This window comes from Dermochelys coriacea, chromosome 15 (genome assembly GCF_009764565.3).
Source record: "Dermochelys coriacea isolate rDerCor1 chromosome 15, rDerCor1.pri.v4, whole genome shotgun sequence".
Taxonomy (NCBI): Eukaryota; Metazoa; Chordata; order Testudines; family Dermochelyidae; genus Dermochelys; species Dermochelys coriacea.
This window is the reverse complement of record NC_050082.1, coordinates 2023092-2047321: the sequence shown is the minus strand read 5'-3', so window position 1 is coordinate 2047321 and position 24230 is coordinate 2023092. Positions and strand designations below refer to the sequence as shown.

The following is a 24230-nucleotide window of genomic DNA, read 5'->3' as shown; positions in this document are numbered from 1 at the left end:
GTCAAACTTCCCAGGGCTTACAGGGGGAGGGGCGGACGTCCATGCATCCGAGCAGCGGAGATGCTGGCCAGAGTGGTCACTTTTGGAACTGTAGGATATCCTTCAGAGGCCAAAGGGTGTTCACAGTGGTGGACCGTGTCTTCACTTTCACAGCAGTGCAAAAAGAACAACAGTAAGAGCAGAACACCTCTCATGAAGGTGGTTTTCTTTTTGCCGTGAAACTTCTGAGTTTCACCGCAAAAAATCTTAACAAGTGTAGACGCTTCCATGGTTTTAGCACAAAAAAAAGAGACTTTTTGCGCTTTAAATGGTAAATGTAGACATATCCTAGGAGTCTTCTGGAAAATAACTAGTCTTTAAACAGAATTGAAAGCAGTTTTGCCAACTCTCATGAGTCTCATGATAATTATTGTTTTCCTTAAAGCCTCAGCTCCTGGAGTAAAGTGACATGTGATGATTTCTGCCTTCATTCTTAAAGAAAAATGAAGTTTCTAGCCCTTGTGGCTGTGGAGAAAGCTTCAAAATATGACCCCCATGCACCCTAAAGGCTCAAAAAGCAGAAGGCCAATAAAAAGAACACCAAATCTATTATTTTTACATGATTGTATGATTTTAAGCCAATCTCCTGATTTTGGTGACCCTGACTCATGATTTTTGAACATTTGGGATTGGTAATACTGTGAAAGTGACTTGAAAGTGTGTTTCACTTCTGTTTTAAGCCAGGTTCTAGTCTATTATTTGTAGTATGGTAACATCCCTAGAGCCCCAAGCAGGCGCCGTATAAAATCAGGGGCCTTGCCCTAGTAAGATGTTTCCAAAAGTTAAAAGATCTGTTCCAAGCTTGTTGAACTGCAAAAAGTAAGTAGCCTAAATGACAGAAAGTAATCTAGATTTTTCTACAACTGTTTCCAGTGTTGTATTCATCTACATTTCAATTTTAAACCTAACCAGTGTCCCTTAAATGACTTGACACAAGATGTTAGTATTAGAGCTGAATGGGTCTAATATTTATTTAATGTTTTCTTTATATAGGAATTGGATACAGTGCTCCTGTCAGCCAATTGCTAAATTATCATCTGCAAACAATTAGGGTTTTCAGGTGCCTAAGTAGCCTCTGGAATCATGGTTAAAATGGTGCCCCTGTTGCTTAGCCCACACATGGGCTTTAGATGATCAAGTGCACGTGGGCCTGAATTATTCAGCTGAGGCCAGCAAGTCATGGACTAGGAAGTCATTGCCATGTGTTTTCACAGAATCATAGAACATCAGGGTTGGCAAGGACCTCAGGAGGTCATCTAGTCCAACCCCCTGCTCAAAGCAGGACCAATCCCAAATTTTTGTCCCAGATCCCTAAATGGCCCCCTCAAGGATTGAACTCTCAATCCTGGGTTTAGCAGGCCAATGCTGAAACCACTGAGCTATCCTCCCCCATCCCTGCTACAGGGGGCTAGGCCGAGGCCTCATACAGCAGTTACAGTCCACACAGCAGCCCTTAAAACAGCTGCATGAAAGTTCATTTTGTCAGGGGAAGCGAGTACCTTGCCATCCACTCAGCACAGCACCAGCAATCTGCGCTCCCTGCCCTGGCTCCCCATTAATCACCCCATTGTCCTTCCCAAAGAATATTGGCAGGCAGTTCCGCAGGAAGAGAGGTAGCTCAGGGTTGGGGCGAGGTGCAGCGGGAGGGAGTATGTGGTTCTGTCTGGCTACCACTGACACTGCCAGGCCCGCTGGCCAGAGAGCAGCCCTGAGCATGCTGCGGCTGCTGGGAACCAGATCTCACCAACGCAGCAGCCGGAGCTGCTCCCCACCGGGCATGTCAATTTCATGAACCTGCTAACAAGAAACAAACCTGTTTGGTTCAACTGAAGGTTTTCACAAAATATTTTATTTTGTTAAGAAATTTTCAAACATAATTTTGGAAAATTTCACCCCAAACTGGTTGGGATGAAGGGAGGGAAAAGCCATGTCCACTGGCTTCCTGCTCTACCCCTCATTGGTTCCATCAGCAAACAAGAGTGGAGGGTTAGGGGGAGGAGCAGTGGTAGCAACGGGGATTTTTTTTCCCCACCCACATGAACCAAAACATTAAAAAAATTGTTTAAAAAAATAATGAAACATTTTGACCAAAATTCTCATGTTTGGTTTGGTTGAAAAGGCTGCAACGTTTTGTAAAAGAAAGTTTTGTTGAAAACATTTTGCCCCTCGCCCCAACATGGGCGTAAAACCAGCTGGCCAAACGGTCACAGCTAAGGAACGTGTTTGGGGGGCTATGAGCATGTGCTCAGTCCCTGCAGACTTTCCCCAGTAGGGATTTTCTCCACACAAACCTTTGTGCACCTGACTTGAGCTCCTTTGGGTGCTATGGCACTCACCAATGGAGGCTTTAGGGTAGGGGGGTGAGCAGATCACATCTCCCCCCACTCTCTGTCCCCATCATATCTGCAACCTCAGCAGCCCCCCGCACTGCCCCGCATCAGCACCATAAGCCAGCTCTGGGATTCACATTTAAATAAGGAGGACCACAACTTATGTCTTTCACCATGCTTAGGTCATCCCCATTCTCACTGGCTCTGGAGCCTGCGTCCTGTGCTCAGTCCCTGAGAAGTTGGGGCACAGGTGCCCAGAACGATGACACAGTGGAACCCCTGGCGCCAGGAGAGGGGAGGTGGTGGTGGGAGGGTCCCCTCTGCACATAGAGCCCATTTCAGGTGGCGATGGGTAACCAGTTCCCAACCCGCCCCCCTACTCCTCCCAGAGCAGAGGGAGCACCCCCTTGGAGGTGGCTGGCAGCATGTCTCACATGAGGCTGCATCGGGTTGTGTGCAGCGCGCCCTGGGGGCGCATAGTGGAGTGGTGTTTGCAGCCCCAGGCCAGCGCACTGCTCAGCATCTCCTTGAAGAGCAGGACAATGTGCCAGTTGTACTTGGCAGAGCACTCCATGTAGCCGCACTTCCAGCTCTTCTTCACCAGCACCGAGAGCGTCCGACGCGGCATGAAGCGCTGCTTCTGCTGGTCCCGCTTATTCCCCACCACGATGATGGGGGCCTCACGGGCGCCACCTGCCCTGTGGGAAAAAGGACACATAGATCAGGGAGTGCTGCATGGGGCAGGAGACGCCTCATGGGGAGTGGGACTGACTGCCCCAAGCAAAAACTGTGGCCAGCCCTGGCGAGGGGGAGGAGAGGACTTCCAGTAGCCAGGGTAAACTGCTAGGTGCCTGCCCACTCCTATCCCCAGCTGGCCTCAGCACCAGCTGTGATGTGCTGTTATTTACAGGTCTTTACACAACCGCCCTCATCCGACTCTAGCTTGTTGTCCAAACAGAGCCACCTCCCCTCCTGGAGCCAGAGTTTCTCTCCTCTTACCTCCAGCCAGGATGGTGAACTAGGATTATCTGCATCCCCCATAAGTTGCAGGACCCACCTGTGATCCCCCAGCTCCCAAAGTGAATGAACTAATTCCGACATCTGAGTCTCGGCCCATGGCCAGCCTGATCAAGGAGATGGATCTGCCGTGGAGCCTGATGCAGACAAGGGAGGTTTGGCCAGGTTTCCGGCTGCAGAGATCAGAAGCCTCTGAGTTTAGGGCTGGTGGCATCACTCCAGGAAAAGGATCCCCGGTGCTTATTTTGTGCCAGGGCTTCCCAGCACTTTTAAGCTTAGCAGTTCATAGGCACGGCACCGCTGGGCTCCCGGCCAGCAACCGCTGCTCTCCAGCCACCCAGCTCTGAAGGCAGCAAAGCCAGGAGCACCTGGGCAAAGGCAAGTGAGCGCCTTGAGGAACATCTCAAGGATCCCCTGGGGGACTAACATGAAAGGGAAGGGAGTCCAGGAGAGCTGGCTGTATTTCAAGGAATCCCTGTTGAGGTTACAGGGACAAACCATCCCGATGACTCGAAAGAATAGTAAATATGGCAGGCGACCAGCTTGGCTTAATGGTGAAATCCTAGCGGATCTTAAACATAAAAAAGAAGCTTACAAGAAGTGGAAGGTTGGACATATGACCAGGGAAGAGTATAAAAATATTGCTCGGGCATGTAGGAAAGATATCAGGAGGGCCAAATCGCACCTGGAGCTGCAGCTAGCAAGAGATGTCAAGAGTAACAAGAAGGGTTTCTTCAGGTATGTTGGCAACAAGAAGAAAGCCAAGGAAAGTGTGGGCCCCTTACTGAATGAGGGAGGCAAGCTAGTGACAGAGGATGTGGAAAAAGCTAATGTACTCAATGCTTTTTTTGCCTCTGTTTTCACTAACAAGGTCAGCTCCCAGACTGCTGTGCTGGGCAACACAAAATGGGGAAGAGATGGCCAGCCCTCTGTAGAGATAGAGGTGGTTAGGGACTATTTAGAAAAGCTGGACGTGCACAAGTCCATGGGGCCGGACGAATTGCATCCGAGAGTGCTGAGGGAATTGGCGGCTGTGATTGCAGAGCCCTTGGCCATTATCTTTGAAAACTCGTGGCGAACGGGGGAAGTCCCGGATGACTGGAAAAAGGCTAATGTAGTGCCCATCTTTAAAAAAGGGAAGAAGGAGGATCCTGGGAACTACAGGCCGGTCAGCCTAACCTCAGTCCCTGGAAAAATCATGGAGCAGGTCCTCAAAGAATCAATCCTGAAGCACTTAGAGGAGAGGAAAGTGATCAGGAACAGTCAGCATGGATTCACCAAGGGAAGGTCATGCCTGACTAATCTAATCGCCTTTTATGATGAGATTACTGGTTCTGTGGATGAAGGGAAAGCAGTGGATGTATTGTTTCTTGACTTTAGCAAAGCTTTTGACACGGTCTCCCACAGCATTCTTGTCAGCAAGTTAAGGAAGTATGGGCTGGATGAATGCACTATAAGGTGGGTAGAAAGCTGGCTAGATTGTCGGGCTCAACGGGTAGTGATCAATGGCTCCATGTCTAGTTGGCAGCCGGTGTCAAGTGGAGTGCCCCAGGGGTCGGTCCTGGGGCCCGTTTTGTTCAATATCTTCATAAATGATCTGGAGGATGGTGTGGATTGCACTCTCAGCAAATTTGCGGATGATACCAAACTGGGAGGAGTGGTAGATACGCTGGAGGGGAGGGATAGGATACAGAAGGACCTAGACAAATTGGAGGATTGGGCCAAAAGAAATCTAATGAGGTTCAATAAGGATAAATGCAGGGTCCTGCACTTAGGATGGAAGAATCCAATGCACCGCTACAGACTAGGGACCGAATGGCTCGGCAGCAGTTCTGCGGAAAAGGACCTAGGGGTGACAGTGGACGAGAAGCTGGATATGAGTCAGCAGTGTGCCCTTGTTGCCAAGAAGGCCAATGGCATTTTGGGTTGTATAAGTAGGGGCATAGCGAGCAGATCGAGGGACGTGATCGTTCCCCTCTATTCGACACTGGTGAGGCCTCATCTGGAGTACTGTGTCCAGTTTTGGGCCCCACACTACAGGAAGGATGTGGATAAATTGGAAAGAGTACAACGAAGGGCAACGAAAATGATTAGGGGTCTAGAGCACATGACTTATGAGGAGAGGCTGAGGGAGCTGGGATTGTTTAGTCTGCAGAAGAGAAGAATGAGGGGGGATTTGATAGCTGCTTTCAACTACCTGAAAGGGGGTTTCAAAGAGGATGGCTCTAGACTGTTCTCAATGGTAGCAGATGACAGAACGAGGAGTAATGGTCTCAAGTTGCAATGGGGGAGGTTTAGATTGGATATTAGGAAAAACTTTTTCACTAAGAGGGTGGTGAAACACTGGAATGCGTTACCTAGGGAGGTGGTAGAATCTCCTTCCTTAGAGGTTTTTAAGGTCAGGCTTGACAAAGCCCTAGCTGGGATGATTTAACTGGGACTTGGTCCTGCTTTGAGCAGGGGGTTGGACTAGATGACCTTCTGGGGTCCCTTCCAACCCTGATATTCTATGATTCTATGATTCTATGATATGATTCTATGATCTCCTGGCAGCCAGGCTCTGCAGGCAGAGACCGGCTCCAGAGGGCATTGCTGGCCAGTGCCAGGCTCCTTTGGGAGCGCGTTGGGCCAGAGCTCAGAGCTGTGTTGCCACCGGGCCTGGGGAGCACCCGGCTGCGCAGAGGCAGCTGGCTTGGGGAGCAGACACAGGCGTTGGTTTCCTCTGGGCTCTGGGGGTGCTCAATACCCTGCTCTGCCCCCATTCCCGTCCTTCCAGAAGCTCCCACCCCCACTCCGCCTCTTCCTGCTCACTCCCCCAGGTGTACCCCATCCCCGCTCCTCTCCCCTCCAGCATACCACAAAACAGCTGATCACAGCAGGTGCTGGGGGGGTGGGGGAGTTGGGCAGGAAGGGCAGCCAGGCAGCACCCCAGCTCCCACCGTGCAGAGAACCAGGGGCCAGAGCAGCTCCCATCAGCTTCCCACTGGTTTCTGGTAGGAGATGACAGTTTGAAACAGAGGGGAGGCTTGTGGGGGGCATGCAAAGTGACATGCCTCCCCCGATTGCTCAGGCACATGGGGTGGCTGGGCCCCTTCCCTGCGGGGCAGCTGAGCCAGTGAGCTGCACCAGGCAGGGAGAGGCAGAGGCAGGAGGAACAGCTGGAAGCTGCAGGGAGGGGCCGCTGCTTTCTGGGAGGGAGGGGCTGCCCGTGGGAGGCATGACTCGAGCAGTTCCAGGGTTGTGCCCCCCCAGTCAGTATGCACAGGTCATCTCTGGTTTTGAAAGCTCTGTGCTAAATGGAAGGCAGAAATCTGGGGGGGGGGGGGAACGACCCATGACCCTGCATGTCCCCCCATTACCTCTAGGGGTGCAAATATGCTTGCTCACCCCGGGCGCTAAAATAAGCCCTGGTATATTTTTCATTTCAAATTAAGCACTGAGGAACTCCTGGGATCTGTGGCCCTTCCCTTTCCCCCCACTCCCTCTGGGAGCTCAAGTGGAGCCATGGGGGGCACCCAGCTTCCCCAGCCCCTGGCTGGCAGCTGCCTCCCCCCTCCCCTTTCCCCACCCCACCCTCACCTGTTCTCCATGATCTGCTGCTGGATCATCTTCACATACTCGAAGCTCTCGGGGTTGCAGATGTCATACACCAGCACATAGGCGTTGGTGTTCCTCAGCCCATGGCACTTCAGGTCCAACCACTCCTGGGGGAGGGAGAGTGCAGGCTGCTTGGGGGAGGGGGGGCAGGAGAGCCATCCCATCAGCCTCCACCCCACCACTGGAGGTGCTGCCTGCAAGGCAGCTGTGGGGCAGGGAGGCTTCAACAAGCAAAGGGGAGGAGACCAAGATCTCCTCAGCTCTCAGAAAGGATAGCTGAGGGTTGTGGGCAGCGTGGGAGCCCAGGATTGCTTAGACCATCTCACCCATCAGTGTCCGGGGCCATTGGGAAGGGGGGGGTGTTGCTTGGAGACTGAATTGCCCAGGGCAGGGGAATGGTCCCAGGCTGTGATTCATGGGGGTGGGGCAGGGGCAGATAACTGCATCAGGCAGAGGGAACCATTAGCCACTCCCTTATTGACTCATGAGAGTGTCCCAGCCCCTGCCCTGGGCTCCCCTCCCTACTCTGTCACAGCGGCATGTGCATGCAAACCCCACTCCTACCTGCATGTTTGGGACACCTTCCCAACCACTGAGCTGCTCTCAGAGCTGGCTGGAAAGGGGAAGTCCCGTTTTCTGGGAAATTCTGGGGTGTCGATGTTTCATTTCCTATTGGAACAACATGTCAACATCCCAGAAATTCCATTGGCCACAATGCCCGTGAGCTAGGCAGCGGGCCACCTATGGAGCTGGTCAGGCCACCCACCCATCAGCCTGCCAGCCAGGACACCTGATCAACCGACCTGCCTGCCTGGCTTCCCAAAGTTTCGATGGAATCAACACGTTGCCATGGAACGTTTGTCACATCAGCTGTTTCCAACAAACACTGTTTGGTCTGAAAAACGTCACCCTGCTTTATTGTTAGATAAGAGTTTTCTGCCCTCAGGGATGTGTTCAGCCAATGAAAGTTTGTTCTGATGATGTAATGATTTTGGCTCAAGGCCTCAACTGGTGTAAATCAGCATTGAATCACACCAGTTGGGGACCTGTCCCCACTGACTCCAATGGAGCAGCATTGATTTACACCCACTGAGTTTGCCAGAGGGGGTTGCATCAGGGGAGCGTGGCTGGAGTTAGGACGTTCCTTTTCAGTTTGCTCATGTTGTTGGCTTTAGCTGTTAATAAAAAACCTCACTTTGTGAATCGAACTCTGCACCCTTGAACAGGGCTGCTCCAAATGCAATCCTGGCCTACATGACACAGCAGCTGAGTTTAATCTGTTTTTTTCTTGCCCAGAAACATGCCCATGTGCTTAGACGTGGGCATGTGCATGTGCAGCAACACAAACCCCAACCCCAGGAGCAGCAGATGGTCTAAGCTGCTCCAGCAACAGGCACTACCAGCTGTGAGGTATCAGGTTCTTCAGAGATAATATTCTCCCTGATGGTGGCTTAGAAGGTAGGAAATCAACTCAAACTCAATTAGAGGCTCCTTGAAGATCAGGGGAAGAGATGAGAAATGCACATCTACTTTCAAACCAGTGCTTTTAATCCGAAATTTCATTGGATGGATGAAGACTCAGCATGATGTTGCCTTTAATTCTTTCAACAATCATGAGTAGGGCTGTCCATGCTGCCCAGGAAAGTGTGTTATGGGGCACAGACTGCTTGGAACTCACTTGGCCTAGCTTGCCTGTCCTTCCTGATTTTGGGAAACAATTCAAAGGGCATTGTAATCATAGAAATGAATTCAGCTGGGCCCTGGAGAACATCTCCCTAAGCATGGCACAGCTTATCACCACGGATAAAGGATGGGAAACACGAATGCAGAACAAAACTCAGCTTCCCAAAAGAGCAGGGATGAGCCATGGAAAGTAGAAGCTGGGAAATGTCATATGGGTTATCAAGTCTAACCTTCTGCAATCAGTGATGCTTCTCCTCTCTGCAGGCATTCTCAGCCTGAGGGGCATGACCCACAGAGGATTGCAAAAGATTGAGAGCCATTGCCCTGGGGGCATTATCCTGTCTCTTCAAGAGCATTTCCCATGACGGGGTAAGGAAGAGGCTACTAAATGGCTGATCTCATGAGGAAGAGATCGACCCTTTAATTAAACCTAGAGCGAGGAAGGGAGCAAAGGACGAGCATCGAGCCAGGCAAGGTCTAGTCACTGACTGGGAAGCTGTATGCCCTGGCTCTCCAGCCCCTGCTGCCAAATGAGCCACATAGACTGGAGCCTGTCCCCTTGTGGTGGGAGCCCTTTCCACTCACCTCCAAGGTGAAGGGCCCTGGGATTGGCAGAGAGCAGAAAGCCCAAGTGGGGATCTCAGGCATCACTCCGGTGTAAGGGGCCTTTTCACCTCTGGGTCGGTGTGGTGAGGGGTTTTGGAGGCAGCAGAATCATGGGGGAGGGGGCTCCTGCCCCTCTCCAAGCTCCCTTCATCACAAGGGGCAGCTGGACACTGCTTATCAACATTGCTGCCCCCATGGCCCCTTGCCAAGCCAAGTTAAATTCAGATGCCTGGACACCCGGTTTCCATCCATTCTTGATGGTTAGGCCAGTCTCTGCCTTCTAAGGAAATACGCAAGAGTGGGGACATACAGGCCCTATTCTCCTAGCTGCCAAATGGCCCCCAATGCCTGAAAACAGTGACAATTATTTTCCTACAGGAAATGCGACTCCTCATTTGAGTTTGGCATGTGCGACGAAGCCTGCAGGGAGAGGCCTGAGCCCCTTCTGAGTCCGACCTTCCTCTTCCCAGACAGCTCCCTGCAGAAGGCAAAGAGCAGACGGCTGATACATACAAATCTCTGGTTTGCAGCTAATTCAGGCTTTTGCTTCCCATAGGTGCCTATTGCCAGGGTAACCATCTGTTCCCTGAAACCCGTTAATAACTTTCTCTGGGTATAGCTGAAATTGTGAGGCTGCATCTGGAAGTGACTTGAAGTGAAGTGACCCGCCCCAGCTCCCATTTCATTAGCCTGCTCTCTTCTTGCTGCCCCTGACAAGCAGCCCAACCCCGGTCCCGTCAGCACCTGCCCTGGCTTCCGAGGAACAACAATGCTGCTTGTTGCATTTTCTTAACCCAAGAGTCTCCGAATACTTTACAAACTAGGCCCAGGAATCACAACAGCCACTACTGAAATGCAGCCGCTTGGTGGCTGGATCATGACAGTTGGTTAATTAACACAGCAATATCACAACCAGTTTAGGACAGGAAGTGTAGAAGAATCCTGTATCCAATGAAACTGCAGGTGGCTTTCGGAGAGGCAGAGTGTAGACAGCCCAGGACGTCAGGATTAACATGCCAGCTCCTACAGAAAGAACTAGGGGATCTGTATTGACCACAAGCAGCCAGGGGCTCAGTTCTACATCTCACCCATCTGTTGCTTCCACAGCAGCCCCTAGTGCCCCGTTGGTTCAAGACCAGCTGAGAGGTGAGAGCACCATCTACTGAAGCACCAGCACCACGGTGAGGTCACCCATTCAAGTACTGAACAGACACAACTTGGCTTTGGAGTTCAGACAGGTATATGCTGGCCCTTGCACCCAGTTGTGCATAACCCACCTCCCTTCCTGCACCCTCAGAGGAAGCTATGCAAGGCAAACTCCAGCTTGCTTTTGTGCATTGACATTCACTGCAGCAAATACCTGGAGAAAACAAGTATATATTTTAATAAACTTGCTGGTAAAGCAAATCCCTCTGCCATATGCCATGGTGTTCCTATTTCTGGAGAAGCCTTTTTAGTGAAGGATCAGACAAGGACTCAAATTTTGCTGAAAGGAATTATAATAATAAAGCAGCACCTCAGGGAATGGGGAAAGCCTCCCGTTAATCAGAGCCATGCAACATGCTCCAGCCCAGGTGGGAGCAGGAAAATACCCTCCTATGCCCCAGATGCAAAGCAGAGAGTTATTTTCCCTGCACGTCCATAATGAAGCAATAATCCTGCTGAGGGGGGCTAGCAATGAGAATGGAGCTGAAATGGTTTGTTCATCTCACAGGCACCTGGAAGACAGAATGATAGCCCCATGCAGACCATTTTAGTACATTGTTTTTTCCCCACCAGGGCCTGGTAATAAGTAAGGCCTTTATGTTTATTAACATGGTGGCTCCCCTTCCCTCACTCCTGCTGGCCAGCCCTTCATTCCCCCCACCTCTGCTCTGGCTCTGCGGCTGGTGCCCAGCAGTGGGTTTTTCCAGCCTACTTCGTCACTAGGCATGATGGATTCTCACACTGATTTCCAATTTTAAAACAAAACACCACCACTAAAACTCACAGCCAAAGTTAGAGGCCCCCTCCCCCCACCACTGGTTTCGGAGAGGTCAAAGCAGCTGCCAAGCCAGGGAAGCCTGACTGAGATGTACAGTCAGTTGAGACTCTGGGTCAGTTAAGGGGTTTCTTATGATCATAGAATCATAGAATATCAGGGCTGGAAGGGACCTCAGGAGGTATCTAGTCCAACCCCCTGCTCAAAGCAGGACCAACCCCCAACTAAATCATCCCAGCCAGGGCTTTGTCAAATCTGATCTTAAAAACCTCGAAGGAAAGAGATTCCACCACCTCCCTAGGTAACCCATTCCAGTGCTTCACCATCCTCCTAGTGAAAAATTTTTTCCTAATATCCAACCTAAACCTCCCCCACTACAACTTGAGACCATTACTCCTTGCTCTATCATCTGCTACCACTGAGAAAAGTCCAGATCCATCCTCTTTGGAATCCCCTTTCAGGTAGTTCAAAGCAGCTATCAAATCCCCCTCATTCTTCTCTTCTGCAGACTAAACAATCCCAATTCCCTCAGCCTCTCCTCATAAGTCATGTGTTCCAGTCCCCTAATCAGGTTTTGTTGCCCTCTGCTGGACTCTCTCCAATTTTTTAACATCCTTCTCGTAGTGTTGGGCCCAAAACTGGACACAGTACGCCAGATGAGGCCTCACCAACGCTCAATAGAGGGGAATGATCACGTCCCTCGATCTACTGGCAATGTTCATATTTATACAGCCCAAAATGCCGTTAGCCTTCTTGGCAACAAGGGCACACTGTCGACTCATATCCAGATTCTCGTCCACTGTAACCCCTAGGTCCTTTTCTGCACAACTGCTGCCTAGCCACTCGGTCCCTAGTCTGTAGCAGTGCATGGGATTCTTCCATCCTAAGTGCAGGACTCTGCACTTGAACCTCATCAGATTTCTTTTGGCCCAATCCTCTAATTTGTCTAGGTCCCTCTGTATCCTACCCTCCAGCGTATCTATCTCTCCTCCCAGTTTAGTGTCATCTGCAAACTTGCTGAGGGTGCAATCCACACTATCCTCCAGATCATTAATGAAGATTTTGAACAAAACCGGTCCCAGGACCAAACCTTGGGGCACTCCGCTTGATATCGACTGCCAACTAGACATGGAGCCAATGATCACTACCCATTGAGCCCGATGATCTAGCCAGCTTTCTATCCACTTTATAGTCCATTCATCCAGCCCATACTTTAACTTGCTGGCAAGAATACCGTGGGAGACCGTATCAAAAGCTTTGCTAAAGTCAAGGAATAATATGTCCACTGCTTTCCCCTCATCCACAGAGCCAGTTATCTCATCATAGAAGGCAATTAGGTTAGTCAGGCATGACTTGCCCTTGGTGAATCCATGCTGACTGTTCCTGATCACTTTCCTCTCCTCTAAGTGCTTCAAAATTGATTCCTTGAGGACCTGCCACATGATTTTTCCAGGGACTGAGGTGAGGTTGACTGGCCTGTAGTTCCCCAGATCCTCCTCCTTCCCTTTTTTAGTGATGGACACTACATTAGCCTTTTTCCAGTCATCCAGGACCTCCCCCAGTCACCATGAGTTTTCAAAAAATAATGGCCAATGGCTCTGCCATCACATCAGCCAACACCATTAGCACTCTTGAATGCAGCGCATCCGGCCCCATAGACTTGTGCTCGTCCAGCTTTTCTAAATAGTTCTGAACCACTTCTTTTTACACAGGGGACTGGTCACCTCCTTCCCATGCTGTGCTGCCCAGTGCAGCAGTCTGGGAGCTGACCTTGTTCGTGAAGACAGAAGCAAAAAAAGCATTGAGTACCTTAGCTTTTTCCACATCCTCTGTCACTAGGTTGCCTCCCCCATTCAGTAAGGGGCCCACACTTTCCCTGACCTTCTTCTTGTTGCTAACATATCTGTAGAAACCCTTCTTGTTACTCTTAACATTTCTTGCTAGCCGCAACTCCAAGTGTAATTTGGCCTTCCTGATTTCACTCCTGCATGCCTGAGCAATAGTTTTATACTCCTCCCTGGTCATTTGTCCAATCTTCCACTTCTTGTAAGCTTCTTTTTTGTGTTTAAGATCAGCAAGGATTTCACTGTTGAGCCAAGCTGGTTTCCTGCCATATTTACTGTTCTTTCTACACATCGGGATGGTTTGTCCCTGTAACCTCAATAAGGATGCTTTAAAATACAGCCAGCTCTCCTGGACTCCTTTTCCCCTCTCCCAGGGGATCCTGCCCATCAGTTCCCTGTGGGAGTCAAAGTCTGCTTTTCTGAAGTCCAGGATCTGTATTCTGCTGCTCTCCTTTCTTCCCTGTGTCAGGATCCTGAACTCTACCATCGCATGGTCACTGCCTCCCAGGTTCCCATCCACTTTTGCTTCCCCTACTAATTCTTCCCGGTTTGTTAGCATCAGGTCAAGAAGAGCTCTGCCCCTAATTGGTTCCTGCAGCACTTGCACCAGGAAATTGTCCCCTACACTTTCCAAAAACTTCCTGGATTTTCTGTGCACTGCTGTATTGCTCTCCCAGCAGATATCGAGGTGACTGAAATCCCCCATGAGAACCAGGACCCGTGATCTAGTAACTTCTGTTAGTTGCCTAAAGAAAGCCTCGTCCACCTCATCCCCCTGGTCCGGTGGTCTATAGCAGACTCCCACCACGACATCACGACTTGTTGCTCATGCTTCTAAATTTAATCCAGAGACTATCAGGTTTTTCTGCAGTTTCACACCGGAGCTCTGAGCAGTCATACTGCTCCCTTACATACAATGCAACTCCCCCACCTTTTCTGCCCTGCCTGTCCTTCCTGAACAGTTTATATCCATCCATGACAGTACTCCAGTCATGTGAGTTATCCCACCAAGTCTCTCTATTCCAATCACATCATAATTCCTTGACTGTGCCAGGGCTTCCAGTTCTCCCTGCTTGTTTCCCAGGCTTCTTGCATTTGTGTATAGGCACTTGAGATAACTTGCTGATTGTCCTGTTTTCTCAGTATGAGACAGGAGTCCTCCCCTCTGGAGCTCTCCTGCTCGTGCTTCCTCCTGGTATCCCACTTCCCCACTTACCTCAGGGCTTTGGTCTCCTTCCCCTGGTGAACCTAGTTTAAAGCCCTCCTCCCTAGGTTAGCGAGCCTGCTTGCGAAGATGCTCTTCCCTCTCTTTGTTAGGTGGAGCCCGTCTCTGCCTAGCACTCCTCCTTCTTGGAACACCATCCCATGGTCAAAGAATCCAAAGCCTTCTCTCCAACACCACCTGTGTAGCCATTCGTTGACTTCCATGATTCGACGGTCTCTACCTGGGCCTTTTCCTTCCACAGGGAGGATGGACGAGACCACCACTTGCGCTTCAAACTCCTTTATCTTTCTTCCCAGAGCCACATAGTCTGCAGGGATCCATCAAGGTCATTCTTGACAGTATCACTGGTGCCCACATGAAGAAGCAGGAACGGGTAGCGATCCGAGGGCTTAATGAGTCTTGGCAGTCTCTCCATCACATCGTGAATCCTAGTTCCTGGCAAGCAGTACACTTCTTGGCTTTCCCAGTCAGGACGGCAGATGGCGGACTCAGTCTCCCTCAGGAGGGAGTCCCTGACCACCACCACCCTCCTCCTTCTCATGGGAGTGGTGGTCGTGGAACCCCATCCCTAGGACAGTGCATCTCATGCCTTCCAATCGGTGGAGTCTCCTTAGAATCATAGAATCATAGAATCATAGAATATCAGGGTTGGAAGGGACCCCAGAAGGTCATCTAGTCCAACCCCCTGCTCAAAGCAGGACCAAGTCCCAGTTAAATCATCCCAGCCAGGGCTTTGTCAAGCCTGACCTTAAAAACCTCTAAGGAAGGAGATTCTACCACCTCCCTAGGTAACGCATTCCAGTGTTTCACCACCCTCTTAGTGAAAAAGTTTTTCCTAATATCCAATCTAAACCTCCCCCATTGCAACTTGAGACCATTACTCCTCGTTCTGTCATCTGCTACCATTGAGAACAGTCTAGAGCCATCCTCTTTGAAACCCCCTTTCAGGTAGTTGAAAGCAGCTATCAAATCCCCCCTCATTCTTCTCTTCTGCAGACTAAACAATCCCAGCTCCCTCAGCCTCTCCTCATAAGTCATGTGCTCTAGACCCCTAATCATTTTCGTTGCCCTTCGTTGTACTCTTTCCAATTTATCCACATCCTTCCTGTAGTGTGGGGCCCAAAACTGGACACAGTACTCCAGATGAGGCCTCACCAGTGTCGAATAGAGGGGAACGATCACGTCCCTCGATCTGCTCGCTATGCCCCTACTTATACAACCCAAAATGCCATTGGCCTTCTTGGCAACAAGGGCACACTGCTGACTCATATCCAGCTTCTCGTCCACTGTCACCCCTAGGTCCTTCTGCTCCCTTCTCTCAGATGTATCATCTAGTCCACTCTCTGCATTAGTACCTGATCATTTCTATTAGAAGGATTTATGTGCTGGTGAAATTCACCCTTGGAGGCTGGCGGCCTGTGTGCAAGTACAGTGTGGGTGCAGCACCCGGGCAGGTACACAGGGCCTGAGCCAAAGTCAGCGGACATCAACAGGAAGACTCCCCTGGACTTCAGTGGGCTTTATTTGAGACTCATGCTTCCATCAATGTTCCTCAGCACCTTCAAGGCTAGCTCAGGGACTTTGGCCTCCAAGGGTTGAGAACAAGCAGAAGAAATATTAGCCTCAAAGGCAAGGTAGTCTCAGAAGGTGACGAGCCACTGAAAGCAGGGCCTTAGGTTATGTCTGCCTGGAGCTGGGGATGTGATTAGCAGCTTGTGTCTGACATACCAACGCTAGCTGTACTCTAGCTTGCTAGAAAGAGAAGTGAGGAGAGCACGATGCAGGCTTCAGCATGGGTGGCACAAGCCAATACATAACAGGGGGTCAGGCAGCCTTGTGCAGCTGTGCTAGCATCCTTACCTCTCTTTTAGTGAACTAACTAGGTTGAAGCCAGGATGGGACCATCTACATAAGCTGCAAAGCAGATTTTTTATTATTTTATAAATGCTCATAGAATTTCCAGCACTTACGTTCATTCCCAGGCAGATCTGTTTGAACGTTTGCCCATTGTTCTGTTTGGATAAAGTAGCAGATTTGGGGACGAGGAAAACGCCCCACTGAAGTCTGATAACTGAAATGGTTTGAAAACATTTAGAATGATGTGGGACATAGTGATGTATGACATTGTCTTCGGTAACGATCTATTGCCTTGTTAAAGTTGGTAAGCACGCACGATAAAATCCTGTCCTCACTAAGACTCTTTCTGGGACCCACATATCAGAAGCCTACAGGTTTCTGCAGAAATCAAGAAGTATTTACATTTGCAGCACCAGGGTTCAGGGATATGTTTATGTTTACGTATGCGAATGCAGACAAGTTTGTCTGTAAAAATGAGGAGTCGTTGTGGCACCTTAGAGACTAACAAATTTATTTGGGCATAAGCTTCTGTGGGCTAAAACCCACTTCATCAGATGCATGGAGTGGAAAATACAGTAGACAGGTATAAATACACAGCACATGAAAAGATGGGAGTTGCCTTACCAAGTGGGGGGGTCAGTGCTGATGAGCCAATTCAATTAAGGTGAAAGTGGGCTATTCTCAACAGTTGACAAGAAGGGGTGAATACCAAGGGAGGAAAAATCACTTTTGTAGTGCTAATAAGGCCAATGTGGTGGGCCAAATACGGTGGCCCATTTCAAACAGCTGACAAGAAGGTGTGATTATCAGCAGAGGGAAATTAGTTTTTGTAGTGACCCATCCACTTCCAGTCTTTATTCAGGCCTAATTCGATAGTGTCCAGTTGTGTGTGCCTTTGCATGTGTAGAGGTGTGTTGTTTATGTGCACAAGTGTATTCTCTGGAGATTTTCAAAAGCACAAATGGGAACTGAACACATAGCTGTCCTTTGTGCTTTTGAAAAATCTGTTATTGTGTGTGTTGTGTAGTTGTGTTTTCATCTCTACCCAAGTGCTTACTTCACAGGGCTGTGGTTTTAAAACATTCTTTATGATTCAAAACTTAGCCATAAACTCTGCAGTTGGCCCAGGAGAGGAGATAAATCTGTCAGAACCCACACTCCCTGCAAAGCCCTTTGGCATGGAGTTTATTTTCTCTCTCTCGATCTCATTCTCTAAAAGACCTCAAGGTTTGACCCTCAGTGCTGCAGAGTCATCCATGAGCAGATCAAAGGGCTGCAGTCGGAGAATCAGAAACAATACTGCATCTATGGGGAAATGAATTTCCCCCGCACCTCTCTGACGAAAACATTAACACCAAGGCCTAGATGGGGCCAAACAAACCATTACATTATTGAACCATCAGTCAAGACATAAGACTTGGTGGACTAAAATCAAGCATGTAGCATAGAATCACAGAAATGTCGGGCTGGAAGGGACTTCAAGAAGTCATCAAGTGCAGCCCCTGTGCTGAGGTAGGCCCAAGTAAACCTAGCCCATCCCTGACAGGTGTTTGTCCAGCCTGTTCTGAAACCTTCCATGATGGGGATTCCACACCCTCCCTTGGAAGCCCATTCCAGAGCTTAGCTACCCTTAGACTTAGAAAGTTTTCCTAATAGTGTCCTAATATCTAATCTAAATCTCCCTTGCTGCTTATTAAGCCCATTACTTCTTGTGCTACCTTCAGTGGACATGGAGAACAACTGATCACCCGTCCTCTTTGTAACAGCCCTTCACATATCTGAGGACTTATCAGGTCCCCCTCAGTCATCTTTTCTCAAGACTAAACAGGCCCAGGGTTTTAACCTTTCCTCACAGCTCAGGTTTTCTAAACCTTTTGTCATTTTTGTTGCTCTCCTCTGGACTCTCTCCAATTTGTCCATGTCTTTCCTAAAGTGTGGTGCCTAGAACTGGACATAGTACTCCAGCTGAGGCCTCACCAGTGCCAAGGAGAGCAGGACAATTACTTCCCAGATCTTACATACGACATTCCTGTTAATACAGCCCAGAATGATATTAGCATTTTTTGCAACTGCATCACACTGGGGACTTGTATGCATTTTGTGATCCAGTCGAACCCCCAGATCCTTCTCAGCAGTACTACTGCATAGCCAGTTATTCCCCATTTTGTAATTGTGCATGTGATTCTTCCTTCCTAAGTGAAGCACTTTGCACTTGTCTTTATTGAATTTCATCTTGTTGATCTCAGACCGGTACTCTAATTTGTCAAGGTCATTTTGAATTCTAATCCTGACCTCCAAAGTGCTCGCAACCCCTCCCAGTTTAGTGTCATCCACAAATTTTATAAGCTTCCTTTCCACTGTCCAAGTCATTAATGAAGATATTGAATCATACCAGACCCAGGACTGCCCCTGTGGGACCTCACTAGATATACCCTCCCAGTTTGACGGTGAATCACTGATAACTACTCTAAGATCTTTCAACCAGTTGTGCACTCTCCTAATAGTAATTTCATTTGCTTATGAGAATGTCACGTGGGACTGTGTCAAAAGCATTACTAAAATCATGATCTAGCACATCTACTGCTTTCCCTCTTTCCACCAGGCCAGTAACCCTGTCAAAGAAGGGAATTAGGTTGGTTTGGTATGATTATTCTTGACAAATCCATGCTGGCTATTCTTTATAACCCTGTTATCCTCTAGGTGCTTAAAATTGATTGTTTCGTAATCTGTTCCAGTGGTTTTCCAGGTATTGAAGTTAGGCTGACTGGTCTATAAATTTCCCAGGTTTTCTTTGTTCCCCTTTTTAAAGATAGGTGCTAGGTTTGTCCTTCTCCCCTCCCCTGGGACCACACCCATCTTCCATGAGCTCTTGTCCATAATTGCTAAAGGTTCTGTGAATGCTCCAGCTAGTTCCTTAAGCAGCCTAGGATGAATCATGTTGTTAGCCTGCAAACCAGTGCACACTGGCTTTTGGGAGTGGATCTTTTAAAGCAGCTTTAAAGAGCGCCAGTAATCTGCCATTATTTCAGGCATCAGTCACTGGCCCTTCGAATATTTCAACATATAGGGGTCATTTTTACAAAGGGACAATTACCTGGCTAGTACTTTTCTGCATTCTCTTGGCTCTCCCTGCAATTAGGCAGGCGGGGCACTGGCTTGATGGCTTAAGGACTAGAGACAGGCTTTTTATGATTAAATGGTTTTGTTCCTTGGAAAATGCTGATCTGTCAAAAGCGTAACTTTCCACAGGAATGTATCAGTTTTGATGAAACATTCATCTGGAAGGTTTTTCAGATCCAGAATGGAATGTCTGGTCAAAACCAGAGACAGATCCACTCCAGACGAGCCAGTTGGTTAGACACTCACGTGTTCCTCCTCCAAGCCAGGCTGTAGAGTCTGTCTCTTTCTTTCAGGCCCAATGAAAATTTACTTATTTTACAAAGTAGAACAGCTCCAACAGCAGACACTGAGAGATACCCACTCCACAACAGCCTAAACACCAGTGGTTCTGGCATTTATGTGGGATGCAAGAGATCCAGGTTCAAGTCATCTCAGGACCCATATGTAAATCAGTGCTAGAGATCATCCTCGAATCGAGGGATTGCCAATCAATCATCATCATCAAGAGACTCAGGTTCAAGTCCATGCTCTGATGTGAAACAGACATTTTTGAAATCTCAAAAAAATGTCATGGCTAGGAAAGCTGTCCTCTATTCATAAGTGGAGCAGACAGACAGAAAGAGCACACCCCCTTAGCATGACAGATTGTCTTCCTGGCTGTGTCTGAAAGCCCTTCATCTTTGAGAGAGAGAACAAGAGTGCCAGAAGCTTATCACAGGGGCTGTTTTGGACTTTAAGACCAGAAGGTTAGTTTTGCTCTGCTTGTGTGTTTATGAGCTCAAGACACTTTGCTTAAAAGAAAAATGGTTTGCCCCAGAAAATCTCCCTGCTTTGGCACCATTACTATCTGTCACCCCAGGGGTTGCTGCTTTTCAGAGAGTGCTGTTTGTAAAACAGAGATGAAACCTGATGTCTAATCTCTAAGGAGCTGATACTGCAACCCTCCCTGTTGAGCAGTGCCTTCCTCCATGAGTAAACCCATCCATTTGGATCAACTGCTTGTGGTGGCAGGTACTGCTTAATATGGGGAAGGACAACATAGCTGATCCCTGAAGTACATTATTACCTACACATGGCCAGCTAACTAGTGAGATGGTTAGTCAGTCAATTTGTTGAGTGTTTCAGGAAGATAACTTTGTCTGAATGGGCAGGCAAGGCAAGAGGAAGGATTTTCAAGCAGGCCTGAAGGTAGTGATGAACATGGGGCCAATTACACTGTACTTATTGCCATAGTCTTGGAGGCCTACAAGATCATGCCTACTGGGATGGGCAGTTACACAAGCAGCTGTGACTAGTTATTCTGGAAACCTTCAGAGATTTTTAATGGGCAGCTCAGTACTATAATCTCTATGGCTCCTGGATTTATATGAAGGTGGTTATGGAGCCATGCAGTAGTTGCTCTGGTAGCTGTGCACCAAAAGGATGATTATTCAGGTGTGACTGCCTTTCCATGAAACACTTGCCATCGTGTACAGAAAGCTTGTCAAGGTGAGGAATGCAGTGACTTTTTGATACTTGAGTAGGGTTTGGTTCCTATGTGTTTTGACCTCCCTGTTTCATATCTATTCACTGAGATCCAAATGGTCCTTAGGTTGCAGAGTAATTTGCCTTCTTTCTTCTGCAAGATCAGACATGGTGTGGCCAATATAGTTCTACAGATCAATAGACTAGCCAATGTTATCCTATAGATCAATTTGTCCAGGGGGATTTTGACACCTGAACTCTGTACGGTTCTTTACTCTGCTAATTCTGTCTTCAAAACCATTTTAGCCATGAATCTGAATGAATGCAGTCATCAAAAGTTGTACTTTATGATTTCACTCATCTAGTTTTTCTCATCTAGAATTGGCCTTGAACACACCCAAAGTATTTGAAAATTGGATAAAGATGTCTGGTTGCTTGTTCTGTGCACTCAAATTGCTGATATGATCCTCACTGTCCTCTTGTGCTGGACTGTGGAGTGTGTGTGTAGGGGCAAATGACTTTACATGCTGCCCAGAATGTGTGCTGAACCCTTAGGATGTGATTTTTCAAAGCAAGATGAGCTGTAAAGTGAGTTAATTTCAGATCCACCTAGCAAAGGGTTAATGATAGGAACAGTAATACATGTGACTTTGCAGCTTGTGGGCATGTGTGTGTGTAGGTGAATGCTTGTGTGTATGTACACACCATTTGGTACAGGAATTTGATATGGCAATCATTCAGCACTTCCCTGTTTGGCATGCGAATTTAGGATTTGTTCATTCATACCCAAAACAACCACCTTTCCCTACTGTTTGGAACCAAACACATAGTGAACTTCATATTAAAACAGTAATGTTAATAATCTCCATGGATGACAGCATTTCCCATTAACTCCACATGGACTGCAGTTCTCATTTAGTCTCTGAAGCTGAAGTAGGGTAGAACAAAGTACTGTCCAGGACTACTCCACTTAAGGATTGATTACAAGGTCATCAGGACAAATAGGAAGTGTAAGGGAGAAAGAATTTGGTTGAATGGTATGACTTACATGGAGAAGAGTGATTTTAAATACATGAAAAGAAAGGTGATGTGAGAAGCTGTGGTCACTGGCTTAGTGTGCTAGTATCCAGCCTGAGAAGAACATTTACTTACAATTTATGTGCTGCAGAACATACACTGGTGGGTCTAGATGGAGAGGGCAAAGGGCATTCCCAATTCCACCAGCCTCTGTTGCTCTCCTGGCCACCCCCAACCTACTCTTCCCTTTTAGCTACACAAGAAGTGCTGGAAACCCAATTGCTCCAGACACCTGAAACTAGACTGGACAAAGCACTTGAAAAATGCTTCAGGAAACCAGTGCACCAGACCATGGGAGGGATGGGCCAGATGGGACCTAGCAGAGCGATTCCATCTCTAATATCTGCCGATGGCTCCAACAAACGCCTGCCTGTGGGCATAGGCAGAGCTCAGAGGCATGGAGTCAGTCACACACATGCACACAGCCTGGGTGGGCGGGAGAGGGCTCCTACCTGAGAGCTGTTTGCTGGGAAGGCAGTTAAGTAGGGGACGTCCATGATCTTCATGTCGTACATGTTTCCGTTGTAGATGAGCGAAGGTCTGTAGATGTCACGGGACCCCGTGGGGCTGTAGGTGTCTGTGAAGTCGTTGTACAGGAACTGGCGGATGATGGCGGTTTTCCCCACCCTGGGAGCTCCAAGAACAGCCACTTTCAAGGTTTCCACCATGATCCACGTGCAGTACCTCGGACAGCTCCCTCGCCCTGTCCAGGGAGCCAGGTGAGGCTGCAGAGGGGCTGGGCTTAGATCCGGCCCATGGACACTTTCCCGCAGGCGGCGGCCAAAGTTCGAGCCCAGTGCCCGAGCCCCGCTGGCCGCTCCGCAGGCAGGCGCGGAAGGCGGAGGCGCCTCCTCAGAGTTCAGTGCCAACCGCTGATCCGCCAGGCTGCCCCAAGCCCCGACTTGTTGCCAGCAGGATACGGCCCTTCCCGGCTGAGGGGCTTACCACAGCCAAGCTGCAACGGCCGGCGGCGGTGCTCGGGCGCGCAAGGAAGGGCAAATCGGAGTAACTAACGCTCATTGCACGCTGCAGCGAGTGGCCCAGAGTCCTTACACAGAGCCAGGAGGGGACGGGGGAACCTCCGCCCAGTGTCACAGCAGATCCCCCTGCAGGAGCAGTGACCCCTAACTCTCCCGTCAGCCCCCAGCCGCGCCCGGGGGGATCCCACACAAGGGAAACGGCAACCCCCGTAAAATGATTCCACAACGCCCGGGAGGCGCTGGGTGCAGGAGGCCCCCAGCCCGCGGGCCGGTAGTTTTTCAGCTCCCGCCCCAATGGTGCAAGGCGCTCCTGGCGCTCTCTGCACGACCCTGCCCGCTCCTGCGGGACTGAAGTTTGTTCAGGGCTTGTGCCCATCGGCTCCCCCCTTTAGAGGAGAATCAGCTCGGCCAGGGAAGGCCCAGCTCGCCCAAGGCCGGGCTGACCCCCGGAGACGCGGACGCCGGACAGGGATGTCACCAAACCAAGCGCCTTCCACCCGCGTCCTCACGAGCTCATCCGCTCTCCGGAGCGCCCAGGCTGCGAGCTCCGACCTCGCTGCCTGCAGCCCCCTGGCCAAAGCAGCCCCGCTCGGCCCGCCTCCTTCCTGGGCTCGGTAGCGCAGCTCCGGGGGCCGGTGGCTCGCCCCCTCCCAGCGCTGCTGCCCGGCTCAGGGGCAGGCTGCGGAATACGGCCGCCTGCTGCTCTCCAGCCCGAGGCCAAACGCACAAGGGGCTGGGGGTGGGAGCACGCCCCGGGCGAGGGGGAAGGGATCCAAGGAGCCGGCTGGGAAATCTGGGGGCTGGGACAGCGGGGGGAAGCACCAGCCGAATTGTGATGCAAAACTCTGCTGGGGCGACTCCAATCCCAGCCCCACTGGCGCCTTCTCCTCCCCACAGCGCCTTTGCCTCGAGATCCAAGCAGGCTGATGGAGAGAGGGAAACTTGCGACAAGCCCAGCGGGACTGGGACAGCAGGGCAGCAATGTGACGCGCCCCCCCCCCAGCAATTGTAGACCTTCGCAGCGTGGGCAGGGACCTGGCAACAGTGCGCTTGGCAAAGCAATAGGCCAGGAGGAGGAAGCTGATAAAATTATGTTACTAGCACCACTAGTCTCCCCTTCTCTCTCTATCACCATGGCAGAGATGCCCATTACAGACCCAGGTGAACCCAGCCAGTGTGTCTTCTCAGAGCTGAGAAGACAAGGTTACATTTTTCAGACATGGCTACCTACCCCTTGGAGCCCCCATCCTGCCAACACCCATGCTTCCCTGGGTGCACCTGAGTAGACCCCTTAGGCTCAAGTTGAGGCTGCGGGCAGACCAGCTGCTAGCTCATGCTGAAGCCCCTAGGCCCCACTGAAAATGCAGAGCTGGCAGGCTATCCTGGGTGCTGGTATTGTTAAAAGAGATG

The 24230-nt window shown here is 49.7% G+C and overlaps 1 protein-coding gene across 2 annotated transcripts; it reads right to left on the bottom strand.

The window, feature by feature from the left end:
• Window positions 1-2001: 2001 nt before the first annotated feature.
• RASL10A (RAS like family 10 member A) lies at window positions 2002-22645 on the bottom strand. Of its 2 annotated transcripts, none has more exons than XM_043498261.1 (3): window positions 22293-22645; window positions 6966-7177; window positions 2002-3067 (listed from the first exon to the last, which is right to left on the bottom strand). In XM_043498261.1, the coding sequence occupies exons 1-3, from the start codon at window positions 22506-22508 to the stop codon at window positions 2800-2802; spliced, it is 696 nt and encodes a 231-aa protein (XP_043354196.1). In that variant the 5' UTR covers window positions 22509-22645; the 3' UTR covers window positions 2002-2799. The 2 variants fall into 2 exon arrangements, with proteins under 2 accessions (XP_043354196.1, XP_038229620.1); XM_038373692.2 differs by having other exon boundaries at window positions 2003-3067; window positions 6966-7090.
• Between the last annotated feature and the right edge of the window lie 1585 nt (window positions 22646-24230).

Excerpts from the sequence above, each read along its gene's own strand:
- RASL10A (XM_043498261.1), bottom strand. The coding sequence starts at position 22,508 with ATGGTGGAAACCTTGAAAGTGGCTGTTCTTGGAGCTCCCAGGGTGGGG. Across the intron at positions 7,178-22,292 it reads TCCCAGCAAACAGCTCTCAG|GCAGCACCTCCAGTGGTGGG; the intron begins GTAGGAGCCCTC and ends GCTGCCTTGCAG. Across the intron at positions 3,068-6,965 it reads CAGCAGATCATGGAGAACAG|GGCAGGTGGCGCCCGTGAGG; the intron begins GTGAGGGTGGGG and ends TTTTTCCCACAG.